The following is a 23155-nucleotide window of genomic DNA, read 5'->3' as shown; positions in this document are numbered from 1 at the left end:
CTAATGGCCCGGCACTTCTGCTCGTACCAGGGGGATACGCGTGTGGCCAGGCCCTTTTGAAAATGTGCTCGGCACAAGCAGGGCCTGGCCACATGCGTAACCCCCGGATTTTACGTGCGTGGGCCATCAAAAATTCGAGCTTTAACGTATAACATCGAAACTTGACAAGAATAGCGATTCTATATTGTGCAAAGAATGGAAACCAAACTGAGAGTGGTTTAAAAAAGTATTAGAGTCCACAAATTCTTGCAACTGATTGAGAACAACCTTTTCAACAATTTTAGACAATAAAGGCATAGAAGAGATCGGGTGGTGACTAGCTGCATCATACAAGTCAGCATTAGCCTTTTTTAGTAATGGATAGACAACTGCGATTTTTAATGAGGTTAACAGCAGGCCCTCCATAAGGGAGGCATTCAGTAAATCTGTAATGAAGCCAGCTACATTAGAGCGTAGAACTTTAATTAAAGCAGTTGAGCAAGTGTTAAAAACACAAATTATTCTTCCTTTTACCAAGTATAGCTATGACCTCAGATGAAGACGTAGGCATAAATGTACACTTGGGAATTGCAGCCTGGAGTTGTATTGGTGAGAATATTGGTAATGAACGAGGTCACGCCCTGAGCTGATTTCCTAAGAAAAAGAGAAGCAAATTCCTCACAGGAATTAGAGGAAGCAAATGGAGTTACATTCAATCAGTGTTAAGATAATTCACAATGCTAAATAATTCGCATGATTGAGAAGCAGTAGAAGAGATGTGCACAAATAGCCATTCCCTTAGCCTTATCAGTAGCAGCCTTATAGATAACCAAATGAGAATAATAGGAAGAAAAATAAATACCTGATTATATTCTTGTGCCACCTGTGCTTCTTTATTCAGAACTCCTGTTTTAAAGCTCTTAAAAACGGTGAGAACCATGGGACACATCTGCGGTGTTGTAAACTTAGATTTAATAGGGACAAGAGCATCAAAGTCAGCATAAAGAGATGTTTTCCAAGCATCAGCTAGACTATTGGAGTCACGATCCTGGTCAGACGCAAGGCCAGGAAGCCACTGGGCATGAAGCTAATCAACGTCGATAGGCAGTCTCCTTAAGATCCTATGAGAAGGTATCTCATCATGTAGGATACTCTGTAATCATTTTAATGTGCAGCAGATTAAAAAATGATCAGATCATGCCACCTCTGTACAACAAACACCAGAGCTTGCATTGAGTGACCAGTAATCATGTATAAAAAGCAAATGTAAGGTATGTCCCAGCTTATGAGTTGGTTTGTGAATAAACTGGAATCATCCAAGGGCATTCATAGTTACCAGAAAATGATAGCAGATGTTAATGGACAAACATCCACATGTAAGTCAGTCACCTAAGATAACAGAGGACAGAACATCAGCTTCTTCTTTTTTTTATAATTCTTTATTTATGGATTTTTAATTAACAAGCAAAAAGATTGTTTGCAAAGAGAAAAACAATTGGATAATTTACAAAACACAATCCAAAGCAGGAAACATTTACAACAAAAGAAAAAGATACATTATTATATAATTCAGATTGGAAAAATACAAAGAAATAGCGAGAGGGGGAAGATAAGAAATCAAGGGGAGAAGAAAAAAGCAAAAGAAAATTTAAAGAAAATACATTAACATAGCATTTTTAAACCAGCACACAATTTTAACACCTTTTCACTTAAACCGCAGGGGAAGAGGTGGTTGGCATACGTGCTTCTGTAAAGAGACGTAATTGCTCAGGTTGAAAAAAAAACAAACATTCGTCACCCCTCTTAATACATTTGCAGGGGGTAACATAAAGTAAAGGAATATCCTAAAGAATTAACCTGCCTAAAGAAAAGGAACTCTCTTCTCCACACTTGTGTAACCTGAGCTAAATCAGGATAAATCCTCACTACTTGACCATAATAGGATATAGGAAATTTCCTAAAAAGGTTACGCATGACATTATTTAAATCTGAAACAGAAATGAAAGAAACTAACAAAGTGTTTTCTATCCAGAACTTCCAGGAAGGAATTCTCCAAAAAGCTGGATACATTTTCCGGTTTTTGAACATCAGCTGCGGGTCCTGAGACAGTTCTTTTAGGAAGGAAACGACAACAATTTACAGAAGGAATATTTTCTTCAGAAAAACCAAGAACTTCTAACAGGAACCGCTTCAAAGTCAAAAAAGGAATTTCACCAGCTATCTTAGGTGGTGGTTCTGTGAGCAAGGGCGCTATTGCGTCCTCTTCAGCACACACTGCTTATGCATTGGAGTGCACAGTTTCAGGACTACTTGATACAATTTCAATTACCGGTGGAGATCAGCATCTGTCTGCAGTGGTGGTCACAAGCAGATTATCTAATGAGCAGCGTTCCCCTATGAGTACTAGACTGGCTAATACGCATGATGGATACGAGCCTTAAGGATTGGGAGGCTCAAAGGCAGGATATGACGGCGCAGGGGTGCTGAAGTACAGAGGATTACCTCTGAAGCATCAATCTACTGGAAGCCCGTGCCATTTGGTTGACATGCTTGCAATTCGTTGACCGCTTGCAGGAGCGAATGGTCCAAATAATTTCAGACAATGCAACAGTGGCTTACATTGATTGACAGGGGAGGAACCAAAAGCCAGCAAATGTCTCAGGAAATAGCCCAACTCATGGAATGGGTAGAAGTACATCTTCAGGAGATCTCAGGCTCACACATTGCAGGAAAAGACAATGTAAGAGCCGACTTTTTCAGTAGACAGAGTCTGGATCCAGGAGAAAGGGAATGGTACAATGAAGTGTTCCAGATCATAGTAGGCCGCTGGGACCTCCCATTTCTAGGCTTGCTGGTGAATCACACAATGCAAAGGTTCCTCGCTTCTTCAGTAGCAGGAGAGATCTGAAGTTTTCGGGTATTGATGCCCTTCTGCAGGAGTGGTCATAAGGCAAACTTCTATATACCTTTTCCCCATGGCCCATGTTGGGCAGAATGATTCGGAGGTTCAAGAGATACATGGGGTTGGTACTTCAGGGGCACAAGATTGGCCCAAGAGGCTGTGGTATGCAGATATGCGGGGGCTTCTGGTGGAATATTGTCTCCAATTAATGTTCCACAGGGATCTGTTATGGCAGAGGTCTATTCTTTTTGAAGATCTAACTCAATTTTTGTCTTATAATGTGGCCCTTGAGAGAGCTCGGTTTGCTAAAGCATGGGTAGCCCACTACTGTAATTTTCACCTTGCTTCGAGTGCAAAAGTTATTCACTTCCTTGGCCTATGTTTATGTTTGGTGAATGTTTGAGGCTTGGTGTGAGGAACATGGGGTTCATCCTCATTCGGTTAAAATCCCTCTCAGTTTTTTTTTTTTTCAGGATAGGTTGAAAAGGGACTTGGCCCTTAATTCCTTGAAGGGTACAGGTGGCGGCTCTTGCCTGTTTTCGAGGTCATGTCAATGGTGAACTCTTGTCGGCCCATCCAGTTGTGGCACGGCCTTGAAAGGGATGAAGCATCTATGTCTCCACTTGTGGTTGCCAATGCCCTTTGGAGCCTTTTTCTGGATTTCTGGCGGGTCCCACCGTTCGACCACTGCATAGCCTCTTCTTGAGGTTACTTACTAGAGGACAATATTCTGCATGTAGCATTTCCAAACTGTGGACTCTTGCCAAGAACAGTCTCTGCGAGTGTCTTCGGGAGCGGTTCAAATGTGAACTGTTCCATTCTTTTGGCCAAAGGTGGTCTCTGATTTTCACTTGAATCAATCAATCAATTCCCCGCCGCCTCTGGGCAGGGAGAGAGAGGTGGGTGAATATCGCCTGTTACGGACCTTGGGGGTCAAGTGGTATATCATGAGGTATTGGAGGTTTTCTAAACCTTTCAGGAAGACGGGGCCGGCTGTTTATACTCCACGGTGGGAGTAAACAGAGTGAGCCGGCGTAGCAGGCTACGCTAGCCTGTTGAATTAAGAACATTATCATGAGCACGAGTGGATGCTGAGCAGCCATTGTCTAGTCGGGTTAGCTCTCATTCCACTTAGGCTCAGGCAGTATCATGGGTGGAGATTAGATGGTTGTCTCCTATTGAGATTTGCTGAGTTGCGACGTGGTTTTTCTTACACAACTTCCATATATTATCGCCTGGATATGCAAGCCCAGAAGGAAGCACATGTGCAGTGTTGATCGGACCATGGGCATCCTCCTGTCCTGTTCGGGAGTAGCTTTGGTACATCATGCTGGTGTGGGTTAACCTTTCCTTTTCTTTAATGAGGACAGGTTATTCCATCTTCCCGCTCTTGGCTGCTAGATGGTGGTGCTATTGGCCTCCTGAGTGGCTGCATTTCCGGGGGTTACTGGTAAGTGTCAGTTCCATGACCTAGATGAGTAATATTACACTCCTGGTCTGTTAACTGATTGCTTGAATGGTTGACTTAATGGTTATGATAATGTATTCTTTAGTTGTCCACAATTGGCTTTTGCAGAGAATACTGGCGGGCTGATGTCTGTGCAGGGGTATATGTTCCATGATGCCAACTTTGCTCCATCTGCTGTTAAAGGTGTATAACCCATTGGTGTGGATTAGCCTGTATTAAATAAAGGACATTATCAGGCAGAAGTAATTTATCCTTTGAATAATGACCAACATGGATTTTAGTTCCAACTAGGTTTCCACCTTCCTCCCTCTATAAGTTAGTCATCTCAGCGATACTCCTTGGTAGTGAACTACAAACTAGAATTCTTTGGAATCCAGTTTTCTTGCAGATTTATATCCCATCTGTAGATGTCAGTGCCATACAAAGATGGAATTCCATTCCTACCCCCTCTCAAAAAAAAAAAAAAGCTGTGAACACTGCTTCTGCAGCATCCCCAACAGAAGCTGGGCCCAGAAATGTGCTGGTACTGATCCACAACAGAAGGATCATTGCTGGGTGGAGTCAGTGGCATTCCTTGCTGTGAGTGACAGTAACAGTAACTTGAGTTCAATGGCATCCAGCCATCCTCCTCCCTAGCCCCCCACCCCTTCCCCCTCCACCCCACAAATCATTTCACACTGGTAGGGTATGGGTAGGACTTTATGTGGCAAGCTAGCAAGGAAAACATTGACAGATTTGATAGGATACTGTATAAACAGGAATGTTTTTCTTGTGAAAGTTCCTGCTTGTCCTTCATCGTTGTTGCTTGTGCCCTTTAAACTTAGTACAGAGAGCAGGTCTAAAGATTGGAGCTTTGTTTTCATTTATACAATTGTTGATTTCCTGCTTTTTTCATGGGCAGGTGCTGAAGGAAGAAAAGGAGGAGCTCAGGTCAACACTGCAGATACAGGAAGGTTTCCTACAGAGCTCCAGAGTACAGCGGGAGTTGATCGAAAAGGAGCTGGCGAGGATGAAAGAAACTCTGAACGCAAAGGAGCTCAGTATCCGGTAATATTTAATTCCCTATGTCCATCCCCCAGTCAAGATGCTCAGCTTCTGATAACATTCCCCTGGGTTTTTCTTCCCTCTCTTTGGGAGTCGGCTGCTCCTAAAGGACCCAGGGAAGTTTTAATTCCCCCACCCCACTGCTGGTGGCAGTTGAGCTTCCAGGGGAACCTGAGGACTGTATTTACTCTATGAGCACTTTATTGTTCCATGTAAAGCCCCCCTTCCTCTATTTTGGGCATTTCATTGTTTTATGTAAACCGGAGTGATTTGTATTTCTTACAAGAACATCGGTATATAAAAATTAAAAATAAATAAAATAAATAAATAAATAAATGAGCATTGCTTCTATGGAAGAAGGTCAGGTCTCCTCTGATAGGGGGAATGACAAGATTATTTTTATGTTTCACAAGGAGGAATTTGCATCCCTCATAAGCCAAGTGGGCTCTTGCTGTCACATAGCAGATTCAGTTATGGAGGAGACTCCAATCTGGGATCCTGTTATCAAGGGGGACTGTAAGTCCTCCAGGGCTTTTCCTCTTCACTCTGAAATTGAGGAGATGGTTTTAGTGGAATGGGAAGCCCCTGAGACTGGTCTCAGGAGTGTACAGGGCCGCCTTCGCTTGTACCTTCTGGATCTGGAGTCTGTTCAGTACCTGTTGATACCTTTAGTCACTGCGGTCACAAGATGTTCTACTATCCCTATTGAGGGCACTACTTCCCTTCAGGATCTGCAAGATCAGCACATTGTACTTCTGCTCAAGCATGTATTCACCTTCGCAGCTTTGACAGTTCAGATTTTAATTTGCAGCAGCTTTGTGATCAGGGTGCTCTTGTGCTGTATCCACCAGCTCCCAAAGAACTCGGCTAGAATGAAGTCTGCAGCAGCCTATTTTCGCTTATGCCCTTTATGATCTCTTATGGGTATCTTCCAGATCAGTGGTTTCTATGGTGTGGAGCCAGGAGGCTCCTCTGGTTTAATAACTGGTTTGCAGACTCCTGGTTAAAGTCTCGGGTAGGCTACTCTTTTTAGGACAAGCTGCTTTTTGGGGAGGACCTGGACTGACTAGTCAAGAACCTTGGGGATCCTAATCCCCAAAGGCTCCTAGAGGATAAGCCACATTCTTTCTTCCAGGTCTAATCAAGGTCGAGGCCAGTTCCGGGACTCCAGAGGCTATAGGCCAGGAAGGCAAACCCTTTATGTATTTTTTTTTTTTTGAGCTCACAAGGTTTTAAAGGAAGAGGCCAATCCTTTCAAGGTTTCAGAAAGCAGAAGTCTGAACTAGCTACCTCTGCTGGCATCACTTGTGCCTCTCAATAAGGCTCGGTGGGTCCATTCTCAGGTATTGCACGCAGGTGGTCGCTTGCAGCAGTTTCACCAAGAATGGACCCAAATAACCTTGGATCAGCGGGTTCTGGATGTGATTTGTCTGTTATACTCTTAGATTTCATAAACTCATTCCCTTTATGGTCTCTCCATGCCTGTCAGTTGACAAATAAAAGGCAGTGCACGATATTCTTTTGCACCTTCAGCTGCCAAAGACAGTTGTTCCAGTTCCGTTTGCGGAGGGGGATAACAGTTGCTATTCAATTTATTTTGTGGTTCCCAAGAAGGACAGTTCTTTCAGGCCTATTCCAGATCTGAAAGGGGTGAACAATCATCTCAAGATGTTCCATTTTAGGATGGAGACTCTGCACTCAGTCTTCATGGTGTTAATTTCAGGGTGAGTACCTGGCCTCTCTGGATCTATTGGAAGCTTATTTCCATATTTCTATCAGGCGGGAGAATCAGAGGTATCTCTGGTTTTGTGTTCTGCAGGAACATTTTCAGTTCCTGGTGCTTTCCTTTGGGCTGATGACTGCCCCATGGACTTTCACAAAGGTAATGATGGTGGTGGCATTTTTGTGCAAAGGAGGAGTCTTGGTTTTTCCTTGTCTGGACGATTGGCTAATCAGAGGGCAGTCTTATCAAGAAGGCAGACAGGCATCCCACAGAGTGGTTCAGGTTTTAGAAATATTAGGTTGGTTTGTCAGTTTTGCAAAGAGCAGCTTTATTCCTTCTCAGGTCCTGGATTATCTGAGGCTGCATTTCAATATGGATCTGGGTCAGTTATACCTGGCATTGGAATAGATGAACAACTTGATCCGGCAGGTGAGAAGTTTCAGAACTCTGGTGAGCCCAAGGGCCTGGAGCCAGCTTCTGGGCTCCATAGTGACCGCCCTAGACCAGGGCTCACATGAGGCCTTTACAAGCTGCTCTGCTGTCTCAGTGGTTGCCTAAATTTTAGGATTATGAGGTCAATCTCCCTTTATCAATGTCTGTAAAAGACACCCCTTAGCACACCCCTTAGCGCTGACCCTTGGGGCTGACCCTTTCCTATTCCACCCTAACTCTATCTTGCCCTCCAACTCCCCCTCCCTCCCTAATACTCTAGCCTTCTCCATCCCCTCTTCCTGTACTACCTACCCATAACCCACGCTCTATCTCGTACCGCAATACTGATTCCATAATAATACTGAGTATATTGTATACCCCTTTAGTTGAAGCTATAAATTTGCATACCACTGAGTTTGTTTATTGACTCATCAATCCCTAACGACTATTCAGGGTCTAATCAAGGAACTCCAACATTCAATACCCTGGAGACAAAAGAATCAAGTTGCCGGCCCCCGAACAGCCTACCCAGTGATTGAATAGGCCCTGCTTCCGCAACCCATAATCACTAACCCCTCTATCCCTAGCAACGCTTTCCAACATGCTGTCCTACACAATCCCTATTCTAAAAAACCAAGTTCCCAAACTCCTTAGAATCTACACTCAGCATTATCACACTCAACACAAATTTCTTCTACCCATTTTGCTACCCCCCTCACACAATTATTCAGCCTCACTGCAATAACCCTTTTCCTCTTCAATGCTCAATCCATTATCAAAAAAACTCCCATACTACATGACATGCTCCATACTACATGACATGCGCCATAACAGACATGGCTGAAAGAAACCGACATAGTCATACTAAATCAACTCCCAATGCACGATTACAACATCTTCCCCATCCCGAGACCCAAAAAGAAAGGAGGAGGCCTCCTTCTCGCTGCAAGAAAGGAACTGAAACTAACGCAACAAACCATTATCCCTATCCCTAAATTTGAAATTGGACTTTTTAAATCCCCCCAACTACAAATTTGCTTAGTCGATACCCCCCCAGGTATAGACTCAAATTCATCCCCTCTAATTGAATTCATAGCAAAAAATATATCCATGAACACACCAGCCATTATCCTAGGGGATTTCAATTTACATGTGGATACCATCCCCCTCCCCCCCTCATGCGAGGCTTTCCTGACATTTCTCCAAGCAATGGGATTCAACCAAATAATAAAAAGTCCCACACACAGAGCAGGACACACATTAGACCTCATATTCACAAACAATCGCATAAACTCTGACATTCCCTCTTGCACTCCAATTCCTTGGTCAGATCACTCCCTCATCAAAGCAAACCTCACCATCTCAAAAACACCTAACTCAGATACCAACGCTAAATACTCTACTATACACTACAGACATCAGCAAACTGGATCTAACTGACTCAGAATCTGCTTTCTCATCCTGGCACCAAATCACGGATAATATTGCCAACAAATTATGCCCATTACACTCTAAGAAAATTAACCAATCTCCTAATCCTAAGAAACCCTGGTACACTCCAGAATTAAAGACACTGAAATGCAGCCTTAGAAAATTAGAAAACAACTGGCGTAAAGACCCATCCGCTCCACAACTCACCAAATACAAACAAGCCCTACACATATACCGTGAAAACATCCTAAAAAAACAAACGGGATTTCCACGCACAACGCATACACGGATTCCACTTTAATCCCAAAGCATTATTCCAATATGTAGCCAACCTAACCAAAATCTCCCCCTCCACCTATCCCTGAGGAAGAAGCTGCAAATAAATGCCAGGACTCAGTCCAATTCTTCCATGATAAAATTGCAAAAATCTTGACACAATTTCACACAACCCCATCTGCTTCATCACCAACCACACCCAAGACCCACACACTAGCACCACAAGCAACCATGAATTCCTTTGAGAACTCCACCCCATCTGAAATTGAATCATGTCTAAGAAAAATGAGGCCATCCACATCCATACCCACTAAACTCCTCCTAGCCATCCCCAGCACTATATCCCATCCATTAGCCCAAATTATAAATAGATCTCTCACCCAGGGTCAAGTCCCCTCTGCTTTAAAGCAGGCAGTGATCAAACCCATTCTTAAGAAACCCACTCTAAACCCAAATGAACCTTCAAACTACCGCCCAGTCTCCAACCTACCTTTCATATCAAAAGTCATGGAGAAAATAGTTAACCAGCTTACTGAATATCTAGAAAGCAACAAAATCCTATCCAATTCACAATATGGTTTCCGTAAATTCTTCAACATTGAAACCCTCCTCTTATCACTATCCGACCACCTACTCAAAGGATTGGATAAAGGCCACTCATTCATACTCACACTTCTAGACATTTCAGAGGCCTTCGACACCATAGATCACAACGTACTACTCGATCGGCTATCTGAAATCGGTATCACAGGAACTCCCCTCCGCTGGTTCTCCTCTTACCTAAAAGACAGACAATACAAGGTCAGAATAGGTAACCAAGAATCCAAAGCTTTCAATCTATTACAAAGAGTTCCCCAAGGCTCCTCTCTTTCCTCAACCCTGTTCAACATTTACCTTCTGCCCCTCTGCAACCTCCTCTCAGATCTTGGCCTCAAACATTACATATACGCAGATGACGTACAAATCGTCATCCCAATCACTGACTCATTACCTAAAGCCATCAAAACATGGGAAGCTTCACTTGCAGCCACCAGCAACTTCCTCTCTAGTATCAACCTTGCTCTCAACACCTCAAAAACAGAAACCTTAATAACTCCTCCACACAACCATCTCACCCCTAATCAACATAACACGTCCCTAAATTCAATTCCTCCACCCCAACCTCCCCCAAATTCAATCCTAACATCTCAACACACAAGGAACCTAGGAATCATCATAGACGATCAACTTAACCACAAAAAATTCATTACCAACACCCTCAAGCAGGGCTGGAGGAACCACTAGGTGAGCTAGGCCTGTGCCTAGGGCACCGAGACTTACAGGGCGCCGCGGCAGGCAGCAGAATTTTGAAAGGGCAAAAAGTGCCCTTTCAAAATTCTGCCAGCCCCGACTCGTCTAGGTGGAGATCAAGCGCCGAGACTTAGGGGGCGCCGTGGTAGGCAGCCAGCTCCCGACTCGCCCTGCCTCCCCGCCAGTGCCACCCTCCCGACACCCCCCTAGTGATCTAGCGGAGGTCCCGGGAGCGATCTGCCACTCCCGGAGCCTCGGCTGCCACTAAGCAAAATGGCGCCGTTACCTTTAGCCACTACCATGTGACAGGGGGCCAACCAATGGCCCCCTGTCACACTGCGTGGCCTAAAGCCTCTTCTGTTTGCATCTGATTTTAGAACAATTGTCCAAGCTATGATTTTGCCATTTTTGGATTACTGTAATTAAATTTATATGGGACTGCCAGTTTATGCCCTAAAAGCATTGCAAATACTTCAAAACAGCTAGAGTGATATCAGGAAAGAAAATGAGATCATATCTCACCTATCCTATTCCAGCTGCATTGGTAACCCATATCATGGTGTATGAAATTAAAGACTGCTTTGCTATTTTACAGGCTTTTACAATTTGACTCTCTTCCATGAGCAAATATGATGTGAATATATAATCTATGTTCACTGCGATCAGCACTTGGTTTGCCGGATGTTCATTGGTTCGTCAAACTTGCTTAAGAAGACTAGAGAATGTGCCTTCTCAATTGCAGCACCAGTTGCTTGGAACTTTCCCTGCCTGAAGAGATTTCTCTTAAAACTTGTACCAAAATCTTTAAGGCCCTATTGAAGACATCCCTTTTTCAGCAAGCTTTCAACTGTTAAGTTGGTTAAACTTGTGTTGTTTTTACTTGCTTTTTTGATGAGGTTTTGTTTTATGAAGATATGACTGAGTTGTTTTATTTAATGTTTTGCATATTTTATGAATGTTTTATTTGTATGTCACCTAGGGTTTTGATATTGGTGACTAATAATTTGTTTAATAAACATAAGTGAGATGAAAGTTGAATTGAGCGAAAAACAAGGATCATCTAGCATGGCAGGGGTTGAATTGTCTTGTGGTCTGTAGGTACAGATTTTTGTGATCAGTGAAAATAGTGAATGGGTGGGCATCCCCTTCAAAGAGATGATGTGATTCTTCCAAGGCTAACTTTATGGCTAGCAACTCCCTATCTCTGATGCCATAGTTCCTTTCAGTGGGAGAGAACTTCCTGGAGAAGAAGGAACGGGATAAGAGCTTGCTGTTTGGGCTCAGCCTGGGAGAGCACTGTACCTGCACCTATCGGGCCGATGTAGTACTGGGGCAGAAAAGCCTACTTCAGCCAGTTAAAGACTTGGATTGCCTCAGATGGCCATTCCCTGGGATTGGCCCCTTTTTGGTAAGAGAGGTAAGAGGAGCAGTGATTATGGAATACTAATGAATAAATTGTCAATGATAGTTGGGGAAAAACCTAGGAAATGCTGTATGGCTTTAAGACCCACTGGCTGAGGCCAATCCAGAATCGTCAAGTGTTTAGAGGAAGCCATCCAGAGGCGCTGAGCAGATATAATATACCCCAGGAAAGGGAGATCGGTCTGTGCGAAGGCACATTTTTCAAGCTTAGCACAGAGGCTGTGATCCGTTAGTAGCTGGAATACCATCTTCACCATGCATTTGAAGGGAGGATGAATAGATGAGTATGTTGTCAAGTTAAACTACAACGCATGACTAGAGTTAATCCTGGAAAATGTCATTCACAAAGTTTTGGAAAACCTCAGGGGCATTGCATAACCCAAAAGGCATTACAAGGTACACATAGTGACTGTCCCGTGTGTTGAAGGTGGTTTTCTATTTGTCACCCTAACTGATTCTGATGAGATTATATTTTTGCCCCTCTGAGATCCAGTTTTGTAAAGATAGAGGCTCCCTGAAGTCAATCGAACAACTCTGTTATTGGGGTGCAGGTATTTATTCTTGACTGTGATGGCATTCAATCCTCTGTAATCAATGCAGGGCCCTAAGGAGTTATTCTTTTTTCCTATGAAAAAAAAGGCAGCCCCAGCTAGGGATAAAGAGGCCAGCTAAACCCTCATATCAGGTTTTCCTGAATTCATTCAGACATATCCTCTGACTTTGAAATAGACAGTGGGTAGATTCTCCCTTGGAGTGGCATTTTCCCCAGCAGCAGGTCAATAGCATAATCATACGGTCAGTGATAGGATAAGGTTTTTGGTAAATGCATCAGTAAAAGACGCATAAGACCTAGGCAGCCCAGGTAATGCAAGTAGGTCAACCGAGGCCAGTTATGCCAGAGGATAGACTGATCGTAAGCAATTTCAAAAACGGTGAAGGTTCCAAAAACTGTCTCTGCTCTCCCAGTCTTAAGATGATGTTGCTGCAGCCAGAGTAAGCAGAGGAGTACTGGATTCTCTGACTTTCGAAGGACATAGAAGGTGAGGTGTTCTTCGTGTAGCAGCCCCTACCTTTAGGATCACAGGCTCAGTGATATAATGAATAGAGTCGCCAACTATCCAGATATTTGAGGAAATGTCCGGAAAATGTCCAGAGTTTAGCCCTCCAATCCAGCTGCAGTCCATCCAGCCTGAAAATCACCTCCTGCCCAGCACTGGTGCCTTCCACTAAGTGAATACCATCCCTACTGCCAAGGTCAGCATGGCACCTGTACTGTCACTTTGGCGGCGTAGGCCAAACGTAAGTTGTTTGAACTGGAAGGACCTTCATAGCCCGTGCAGTTCAAACAGCTGATGTTTGACCCGTGCCACCAGAGCAAAGGAAGAGGCGTTGAACCGACGTTGGCAGTAGGGATAGTGTTCACTTAGTGGAAGACACCGGAGCTGCAGCCTGGATAGAGATGAAGTGCCTTGAGCAGCTAGTCCTGTCAGCTGAAGAAGATGTGTTCCTGCCAGCAGTGGGCCATCAGAGAGCCCAAGCCCTACCGACAGAAGATGATGCACCCCAGGAGCAGCAGACCAGCATTCTGTATTGGCAGAAGTCAATGCATCCCGTAAGTAGAGAACCAGCAGAGAATCCAAGCCCTATTGACCAAATGTATGAGCAGAGAAGGGGGTGGGGCATTCAGCATCTTCCCTTCCACCTGTGGCAGGAACAAGAGGCCAAACGAGGTTGCCAGCGTGCTCAGCCAGAGGAGCCCTAGAGTTTGAGAGAGCCTGTTGAGTGGGGTGGAGGCTGAGAAGTCTGTGTGTGTGTGTGTGTGTATGTATGTATATATGTGAGGCATAGAAAGCCAGTGAGTGTGAGAGCATATGTGTGTGTTTATACATGAGAGAACGTCAATGAGTATAAAACTGTGTATGAGGGAGAGAGAGTGCGGGTGGTGTGTGTATATGTGAGGTAGAGCAAGTGAGTGTGTGTGTGTGGAGAGATCTTGTATGTAGGGGAGAGAGTTAGTGTGAAAGAACCTGCATATGGGGGTGGGGGGAAACAGCCTGTATGTGGTTATGTGAGGGAGAGAAATCCAGCGAGTGTGAGAGCTTGCATGTGTATGTGAGGGAGAACCAGTGAGAGAGTGTGTGTGGAGAGGAGAGAACTTGTGTATGTGTGTGTGTGGGGGGGGGGGGTGGACTTGGAGAGAGAGCCAGTGAATGTGAAAGAGCCTGAGAGGGAGGGGGAAGAGAGCATGTATGTGAATGTGTGTGTGGGGGGGAGTAGGGGAAGGAGTAGGAAGAAAGCCAATGATTATGAGAGACCCTGTGTGTTTGTGTGATAGAGTAGGAGTATGCATGAGAGTCAACGTGTGAGAGAGAGAATGAATATGTATGTTAGGGAGTTTGTGTATGAGAGGATAAAGTGTGAATCCTCCCTCTTCCCCACTAATCTATGACAATCTCACGGTAACTGGAAATCAAAAGTTCCTAGGTATGGAGAGCTGGGGTTATTTTTTACCCCATTTGTTTTAACTGTTGGACTTTATTTGATGTCTGCTGTTTTGATATATTTTATTGATGTTAGGTAAATTTTAAAAAATTTTAATGTTATTAATTATTGGATGTTAGTTCATCAACTGTTTTGAAATATGTATTTTTTTTATTTGTATTTCACTATTTTTATATTTCTTGATTGTATTGGTTGAAGTTTTATGAGGCATGAAGATATTTGTTCCATTTTTGCACTGTATAGAGTCTGGCCTGTTGCAGTTTCTAGTTCAATTTCTGCATGTTTCTGTTTATATTTTTTGGTCTTTTTATTCTGCATTTGGTGAGGGTTGTCTATGTTCTCCTTGTGTGACCAAGATAAGGTATTGTGCTGGCATGTAGTTTCTGTGTATGGATCTATAGCAGCCTGGCTTGTTTTGCTTTCTTAATTAGGTGTATTGATGTTTTAGGGCCCAGTATAATATTTGCAGTGTTGCCTTCTCTTAAGTAAGGTTTTTATTTTGTGAGTGTAGCAGTTAGTGTAGTTTTAGTTTGGGGGAGATACTACATTGTAATTGTAATTCAGTTTACTTATGGCTTTCTGGTGGCCAAGCCCACACCCAACACACATTACAATAGGTCTAATACCATATAAGGTTCCAAGCCAGTCGGGTTTTCAGAATATCCACAATGAATATGCATGAGAGAAAATTTGCATGCACTGCCTCCATAACATGTAGATTTTCTCTCATGCATATTCATTGTGGATATCCTGAAAACCCGACTGGCTTGGGGGGCCCCCAGGACAGGTTGGGAGCCACTGGCCTAGGACATCCAATATCCTTGCACTGGGCCTGAGATGGCAGTGGTGGGAAAAGTGGTGCAATATAAGATAAAAAAAAAAAAAAGTTTTCCTATTGGTGGGGGTGGCAGTTATTAAGTAATTGTAATTTTCCTGACCGTTCTAATTGGATGTTATTTTTATATTTGAGTTCATTTGGTTGCACCTCACTTTGTTCATAAGAACATAAGAAATTGCCATACTGGGTCAGACCAAGGGTCCATCAAGCCCAGCATCCTGTTTCCAACAGTGGCCAATCCAGACTACAAGTACCTGACAAGTACCCAAACACTTAGTAAATCCCGTGCTACTATTGCTTATTAATTACTGTAATAGCAGTTTATGGATTTAACCTCTAGGAACTTATCCAAACCTTTTTTAAACCCAGTAACAGTAACTGCTGAAACCACGTCCCCTGGCAATGAATTCCAGAGTTTAACTATGCGCCAAATGAAAAAGAATTTTCTATCAGGAACGTCAATCTTTTGGCAGCAATAGGAGGGTCTCTGGACTGATCTACTTTTCTAGTAATAAGACAAGTAATAAAAGTTTTTTTGTGTTTTTTGTTGGGTTTGTTTTTTTTTTTTTTTTTTTTTTTTAAGAAACTCAAAGGGGGTTATTTCATTTGCTTTACTGCTTAGCTGTAAGGGAAGTAGGACTTTACTTTTTTTTTAGGTAGTATGCAAGCAATTCGTATTTAAGATGCATCACATACCTTTGGTACTTTAAATAGTTTAAGAATGTCAGCACCAGTTGTTTGGTTGTTGGGGTGGGGGTTGTTGGGCTGTTTTGTAGTTCCTGAACATTTCTTCCTGTCGGACATGGGGAATTTGTTTTTTGTAAGTAACATCACAGCATTCACAAAATCATGTCAGAGCAAGTTTAGGGAAGAGTCTCTTCTAAAGGCAAAAAAAAAAAAAAGAAACCATGTGCTGATTCAAGTTTACTGAGCGCCTGTTGCCATTGTGAGGGCACAGCCACATCTCCTGGGCACCCGATGCATTGGAGTGCTAAGGACTCATAATTCTTCCCTACTGCGCCCTTTTTAATGCAGCAGCTCATTAAAATATTGCATCAGGCGCCCAGGAGACATAGCTGTTTGTGCATTAGAAAATCGGGTGCCCAGTACGAGCGCCTGTTTTAACGTGTGTCTTATTGCATTGGCCCCTCAGTTTGCATAGCTCTTCCCTTATATTCTTTTCTGTAAATGGCATTTCGTCTAGCCCATCCCCATCTACAGTCTTGTCAACCAGCAACAGTCCTTCTCCAGGTTCATCTTTAGTGAATGCTGAACTGAAGTATTTGTTTAATATTTCTGCCATTTCTTTGTCTCTCTCCATACACTGCTCATTGTTACCTTTCAATTTCACTATACCATTTCGGGCCTTCCTTCTTTCGCTGATTTATCTGAAAAATGTTTTGTCACCTCGCTTTACCACTTTGGCAAGCCTTTCACTTGACCTTTTATTTTCCTGATTTCTTTCTTTATCTCCCTCAGTTTTAACAGATATTCTTCCCTGTGTTCTTTTTTTTTTGGGATCCTTTATACTTCTTAAACACTGTTCTTTTTGCCTTTATTTTTTCAGCCAGCAACTTTGAGAACCAGATCGATTTTTCTTTTTCTCTTACGCTTGTTTACTTTTCTAACATATAGATTTGTTGCCTTTGTAATGGTTCCTTTTAATTTGGCCCACTGTTGTTCCACCTCACCCATTTTCTCCTAGTCTTCCAATTCTTCTTCCAGGTATGTCCCCATTTTCACAAAGTTTGAATCTATGAAATTCAAAACTCTGATCTTCATGTGACTTCTCTGTATCCTAGTCGCAATATTGAACCATACCGTCTGATGACCCCTGGTGCTCAGATGAGCCCCTACCCAAACATTAGAGACATCATCCCCATTAGTGAGCACTAGATTGAGTATTACTCTCTCCCTCGTGAGCTCTGTTTGTTTGAGCAGCCCCTTGACGGGCATCTACTCTCTACTTCTTGTAGATTCCACAGAAGGGATACTCCAATCCACATCCAGCAGATTATAATCTCCAATGAGCAATACTTCTCCCTTCTTTCCTACCGTTTTGATATCTTGGATTAGATTTCTGTTCAGTTCTTCTGTTTGAGTTGGAGGCCTATAGATCATATCAGTAAAAATGGTAGCACCAACTTCTTAATTTAGGATGGTCCATGATGCTGCTTTACCCCATGTCCCTTGTAATTCAACTGCTGGGATTTTGGTTTTGTCATAAAAAGCTACTCCTCCCCCCTTTTCTGTCCTCTCTGTGCTTCCTTTAACAGGTTATAGCCCGGAATGGCCATATCCCACTCGTGAGAATCAGTTTAAGAAAGGCAAAAAGATCTAAACTTGTTCTAATACTCCTTTGGAGAAAACTCCTGTTTTCCTGAATAACACAGCAAAGCGGTTTTCCGGTTAGCCATATTAAGTTCTAGAATAGCTGCACATCGCTTATGCGTTTGTGTTCTTGCAGACAGAAACCGCAGGGTGGCTGAAGAATGCAGTAAGCACTTCATCAGATCAGCCTATGTATGAGTCTTATGACACTTCTTCTAGAACTTCAGTAATTGCTCTTGGCGCCAGAAGATTAGCTTGGTTGAGAGATTTAGGACTCTAGGAAGAATGTGCATGAAAAACTTGCTACTGATCCATGTACAGGACCGGTGGCAACAAGTGAACACTTTTTTATGCCTAAAAAGCCTCAACCCCCTCCCCCCCCCCCAAATATAAAATTCAAAGTATGCCCATATATGAGGGGGGAATTAAGAATGCAGTTGGAATGGAGGGGAGGAGGAAAAGAGAAAAGATGGGGAGAGGAGGAAGAGGAGATTAGAATGATGGAAAACGGGGTTGACGGAGAATGGTGGCGACAGTTGAAAGTTGAGGGAAGACGCGGTGATTTGAATAGGCTGTTGGGGGGGGGGGGAATGGAGCAGGAGGAAGGAGACTGGTGGAGATGAGCTAAGTCTGAGGGGAAGAATGACCGGTGGGACTTTGTCTTCCCTGGTTTTGTTTTGGCCTGGCCAGATAAGTCTTCCCCCACGTATGCATTACTTGTTCCTTTCTGGAGCAAGGCTGGTCCGTCACACTCGCACCCCCACTGTGTTCTCATTTTCTTTTTTTAACTGGGGGGCACTGTAATTTGTGTTGAGTTCAGCATCCCCAATCATTTTCAAAAGTTGGCTTCTGTGCCTTTGCCTCTTTATCATTCTCCCCCAGCATCCTTTCCCCTGTCTCTTACACCCTCCCCATGCGTTTGCTCTCTGCCTCCTTCCCCCTGCATCCTCTCCACCTCTTAACTTCCCCATCCTCTGAATCCTCACTCCTGTCCTCTCATCACCAGCATCTCCACTCTGTGTTTTAAACCCCTAACCACAGTATCCAATCGCCCTGTATCTAAACCCCCTCCCCCATCCTCATCTGCCTCCTGCCTTTTCTATTCCTGCCTCCCTCCACTCCTTCCTGCTGCTATCACTGCATCTGCCTATTTCTCCTGCCTCCTTCCCTGACAAAAGTTAGTAGCAGAGCTACTGCCACCTTTCCTCTTCATGTGTGTCGGCCCTATGAGCATATTCACAACTCCCAGGCCTGCACTTGCATGCTGATCTCAAGTCTGGGTTTGGCTTTGGGTCTGTACAGACTGAAGTGCAGCATGCATAGCTGCCTAAGGAACCCTGTTTGGCTATGCCTGCATGCACCATAGGGAGCAATGTTGATGGTGACCCCAGGTGAGCTGCGCTCTTTGCTGCTTGATACCCCGGGCAATTGCCCTGCTCGTCCTACCAAAAGCTGGCTCTCTTTCTTTACACTTTCAAAGAATTCTAATAGATTGGTAAAGCCTGACTTCCTTCTGCTAAAACCATGTTGGCTTTTTCCTTTTAAGCCATGCCTATCTATATGCCTAGAAATTCTGTTTTTAAGAATAGTTTCTACCACTTTACCCTGCACTGACTTTAGGCTTGTTGTAGTTTCTTAGATCACTCCTGGAACCCTTTATAAAAAATAAATTGGCTATCCTTCCATCTTCAGATACAATAGCAGATTTTAATGCTGTGTTATTGATTAACAGGAGCAGATCTACAATTTCATATTTATTCTTTCAGTATGCTGGGGTGAATAACAACAAATCACCAGGACCAGATGGAATTTAGCATGTACATTTTTTCTACTAAATCCTCCAGTCTGATAGTGATTTACTTCAGTTCCTCTGACTTATCGTCTTCAAAGAACAGGTCCAGTTTGGGTCTCATTTTTAATAAAATACCATGTATTTCTGCCCTGAAAGTACACGTATATGCAGAAGCACTCATACTTTCTCTACCTATTTTATAAAAATATGCACTTATATTTTATGCTCATAATAATTGTAACATTTGGGTATAATTTTAAAAAGGATTTGCGTGTGTAAATGGGCTTTTGAAAATTGCTATGATATTTGCTATTGAATTGTCAATAGGTTTTATGCATGTAAGTGCATTTAGGGCAACAACTTTCAAAGCTACTCGTATGTGCCCATATACACGTTTATAGGTGCATGCAAAGTTGCCACGTTATTTTATTACCTGCACACAATATGCACAGGTTTTAAAATGCAAGAACATATGCACACAAACATGTTCGCGTACGTAAAAACCATGTGTCACGCAAGTTTGATCTTATCTGGAGAAGTAGCAGCACTTAGCCGGATAAGTCTGAAAAGCATTACTTGTAAGATAGCCAGATAGGTGTAAAAAGAAAAAACATTATGTAGCTGGATAAGTCTAAAAAGCGCTAGATATCCAGCTAAATCAGACAGCCAGATAAATAGCACTTATCTGGCTAGGTAGTGCTCTATTTTTTTTAAAGACATATCCAGCTATCTTACATAGCTAGATAAGTCTGAAAAGCGCTACGTTTGTCATACAAACTCACCCACCTCCCTTTGGAGAGATATTCTCTTTCCATTCTTAGCTTGGTTTAATAGGAACTGAAAGCAGCTTTTATGGCTGCCAAAGTATAGGAAGGTGAGTGCCTGCGCAGTGAAGACTTTTCCAGTCTTTACTCTAAACTTCTGGAAATTTTGTTCTGCTTAGCATGTGGTCTTCAGAGAGCACCTGTTACAGGTGAGCAATTTTGCCTTCACTCCTGCTTTCCTAATGTAGATAAATATATACAAGTTTTATCTATTGTTTAAGTACCCAACACTGCCTTATGTAGGTGTACTTTTAGTAAATTGGATCATGTTCAACTCTGACTGTCCTTTGATCTTTGCTTGCACAGTTCTCTGGAGTCTAGCCTGCAGGAGAAGTGGGTTTCCGAAGAGGGCCAGGTAGAGATGAAGCAAACCCGCTCTCAGCTGGACATCAATAAGAGGATCGAGCAGAGCCTGCAGATAGAAGTGTCACATCTGGAAGGGAGGTACAGAATGCATTCAGAATATCCTCTCTCACACAGCAGAGCTTTGAACACTATAGATGCGTTATGCTCAAGGAATGGGTAAATTCTGAAAATGGCAGAGAAATGTAGACATCAGTTTCACTTAAGTTTGGATCAGATTGGGGAAGTTCACACAATTAAAATTTCTTACATGTGGCTTGGCCCTGTGGCTCTGGAATAGGAGTGTAGGAGTCTCTTGTCTGGTTGAGGTTTAGGGCAGGCCACAGGAGAGGAAGATGGCGCTAGATGGATTGGCTCAGGATAAGTCTTAGTTTGGCGAGGACATGCTTTCTGGTGTGGTGGGTGATATAAAGGGAAGAAAATAAAGGATAAAAATATTCTTTGAACATGTAGACTTCCATTTTCCATTGATAAATAGGATGAATTAACCGCTTTGTCCTCTGCATGTTGTTCAGTTCAACTCAATCCCAAAGCTTCAGTATTTGCCCATGAGGGAGTTTTCCAAGAGCTCCGACCCATTCCAGCCAGTGAAGTTATGGAACCTATGCTCTGTAAGGATGACTTGCTGCAGTTCCAGACAGTCTGAAGCAGGCCTTCTATCTTGGCTTCCCTGGGGCTCTGCGACCACCAGGTCATATAACCTCAAGCCTGGCAGTTTTGCCTGATCATGGTCTGTCCTCAAGCACTGTAGGAATATCACGTCTGGATACTTTATAGTAGATTTCTAGAGTCAACCAATAACCTTGTGAAGGTAGTAAGTTAATTTTATTATAGCAGCAGAAGCTAAACAAGGTTTAATATGGTACAATTATTTATTTTCCTTGTTCCCTATACGTACCCAGATCAGTTTTGCCTCCCTTTCAGCAGATGGAGACAGAGAAAAACTTGAAGAGCACCCCCTCATGTGGTGTGTGCTTCCTGTGTCCCTTCAGTATTTTTCTGTCTCCAGCAGATGAAGGTGGCAGAACCTGCGGTCCTGATCAGTAGCACTGAAAATTGCTGTTTGTGGGTTCTGCTGACACAGAGAAACAACAAAAATGAGAAGGAAAATTATTTTAAGGAAGTGATGATGTCCGTGCTTTAGCTTGGACAAAAAATGATTGAGGAGGCTCACAAGGTTACACCTGCATGGGACCTCCTACACTTTCTCTGTGCTCAGTAGAGCTCAAAGCTTTATTAGCTTGGAGAAACAAGTCTGTTCGGTGTCACCAGATGACATTGCCCACATGTAATGGCTAACCCATCCTGCTATATACGGAAAACACAGTTTACAGTAAGCAAACTTGCTTTATGTCTAAATATTCTCAAATTTTGCAGAAGACTGAAAGTTTGTTTGTCTGTGAACTGTAAATAGATTTTGAAAATTTCCCAACCTTTCCCCCAATAAAAGTATACATGGGTGTTAGTATGCATAATTTTACCCTGCTAAAAGTAGGAGATCTAGACTTATCTCTCCTTATCTAAGAACAAGTTTATTTGCTTCTTTATTAGTTCTCTACCATCTGTGGTAAATTGCTATAGAAGATCTCATATATAATCCAAGACTCAGCCCTGCCTCTACGTCCAGACATCAGGCTCTGTAGTAATCCAAAGGCTGTTGTCCAAATATCTGATTTCTTAGGACCTGGCAACACTGAACTTGTCATTCTCTGTGAAGTTGTAGCCTGCTGGCAACAAACTGGCTAACCCATGGTCTGTATCATTGCTAGGTTGTGCTTTCTTCTGCTGCTATTTGTAATGTTAATATCGCCTCTCCTTTTTGCCTCTGCTCTTGAGTGAATCAACGGTAGCTTGTTTGGGATACTACAAACTCCCAACCCTGTTACTACCACCATCATAGAATAGGACAGAAAATAAGGACCATTAGGCCAATCGAGTCTGCCCTGTTTCATTCTTGTTACAGTTCCACAGACCCCAGGTGTGAACTCTGGCTTTCCTTGCATTTCTTTGACACTAGGAATTTTCTGTGTTTCTCGTACTAATTTGAATTGAATTAGCATTTTTGTCTTCATATTCACTACTGGAAGTCTATTCTATGCATCCACCACCCTTTTGGTGAATAAATATTTTCTGATGTTGCTCCTGAATCTAACCCCCTGGAGTTTTATACAGTGACAACGAATTCTAGAGCATTCTTCTGAAAAAGTTTTGGAAAAGAATAGAGGATAAAACTGAATATCATAATGCCTTTGTATAGCTCCATGATGCGACCACACCTTTATTGTGTGCATTTCTAGTCGTCCTATCTGAAAAAAGACATAATGGAAATAAAAAAGATAAAAAGAAGGGTGACAAATGATAAAGGGGATGGAAAAGTTCTCCTATAGAGAAAGGTAAACAGATTAGGCTTGTTAGCTTGGAGAAAATGACTGAAGAGATATGATTGAGGTTTGGACAAGTTCCTGGAGGAGAAGTCATAAACTATTAGTCAAGTTCACTTGGGGAATAGCCACTGCTTATTATCAGCATTAGGTTCCC

At 42.9% G+C, this 23155-nt stretch overlaps 1 protein-coding gene across 5 annotated transcripts in view; it reads left to right on the top strand.

The window, feature by feature from the left end:
• CEP63 (centrosomal protein 63) overlaps positions 1 to 23155 on the top strand; it is a 152895-nt gene that overhangs the window by 79993 nt on the left and 49747 nt on the right. For all 5 annotated transcript variants that reach the window (XM_029616158.1, XM_029616157.1, XM_029616156.1 and 2 more), the window contains 2 exons: positions 5251 to 5396; positions 20561 to 20698. In XM_029616158.1, the coding sequence (XP_029472018.1) occupies positions 5251 to 5396; positions 20561 to 20698 (284 nt within the window). The remainder of the gene's footprint in view (positions 1 to 5250; positions 5397 to 20560; positions 20699 to 23155) is intronic.

This window comes from Rhinatrema bivittatum, chromosome 9 (genome assembly GCF_901001135.1).
Source record: "Rhinatrema bivittatum chromosome 9, aRhiBiv1.1, whole genome shotgun sequence".
Classification (NCBI taxonomy): domain Eukaryota; kingdom Metazoa; phylum Chordata; class Amphibia; order Gymnophiona; family Rhinatrematidae; genus Rhinatrema; species Rhinatrema bivittatum.
The sequence above is the reverse complement of the archived record's forward strand: the minus strand, read 5'-3'. Positions and strand labels throughout refer to the sequence as shown.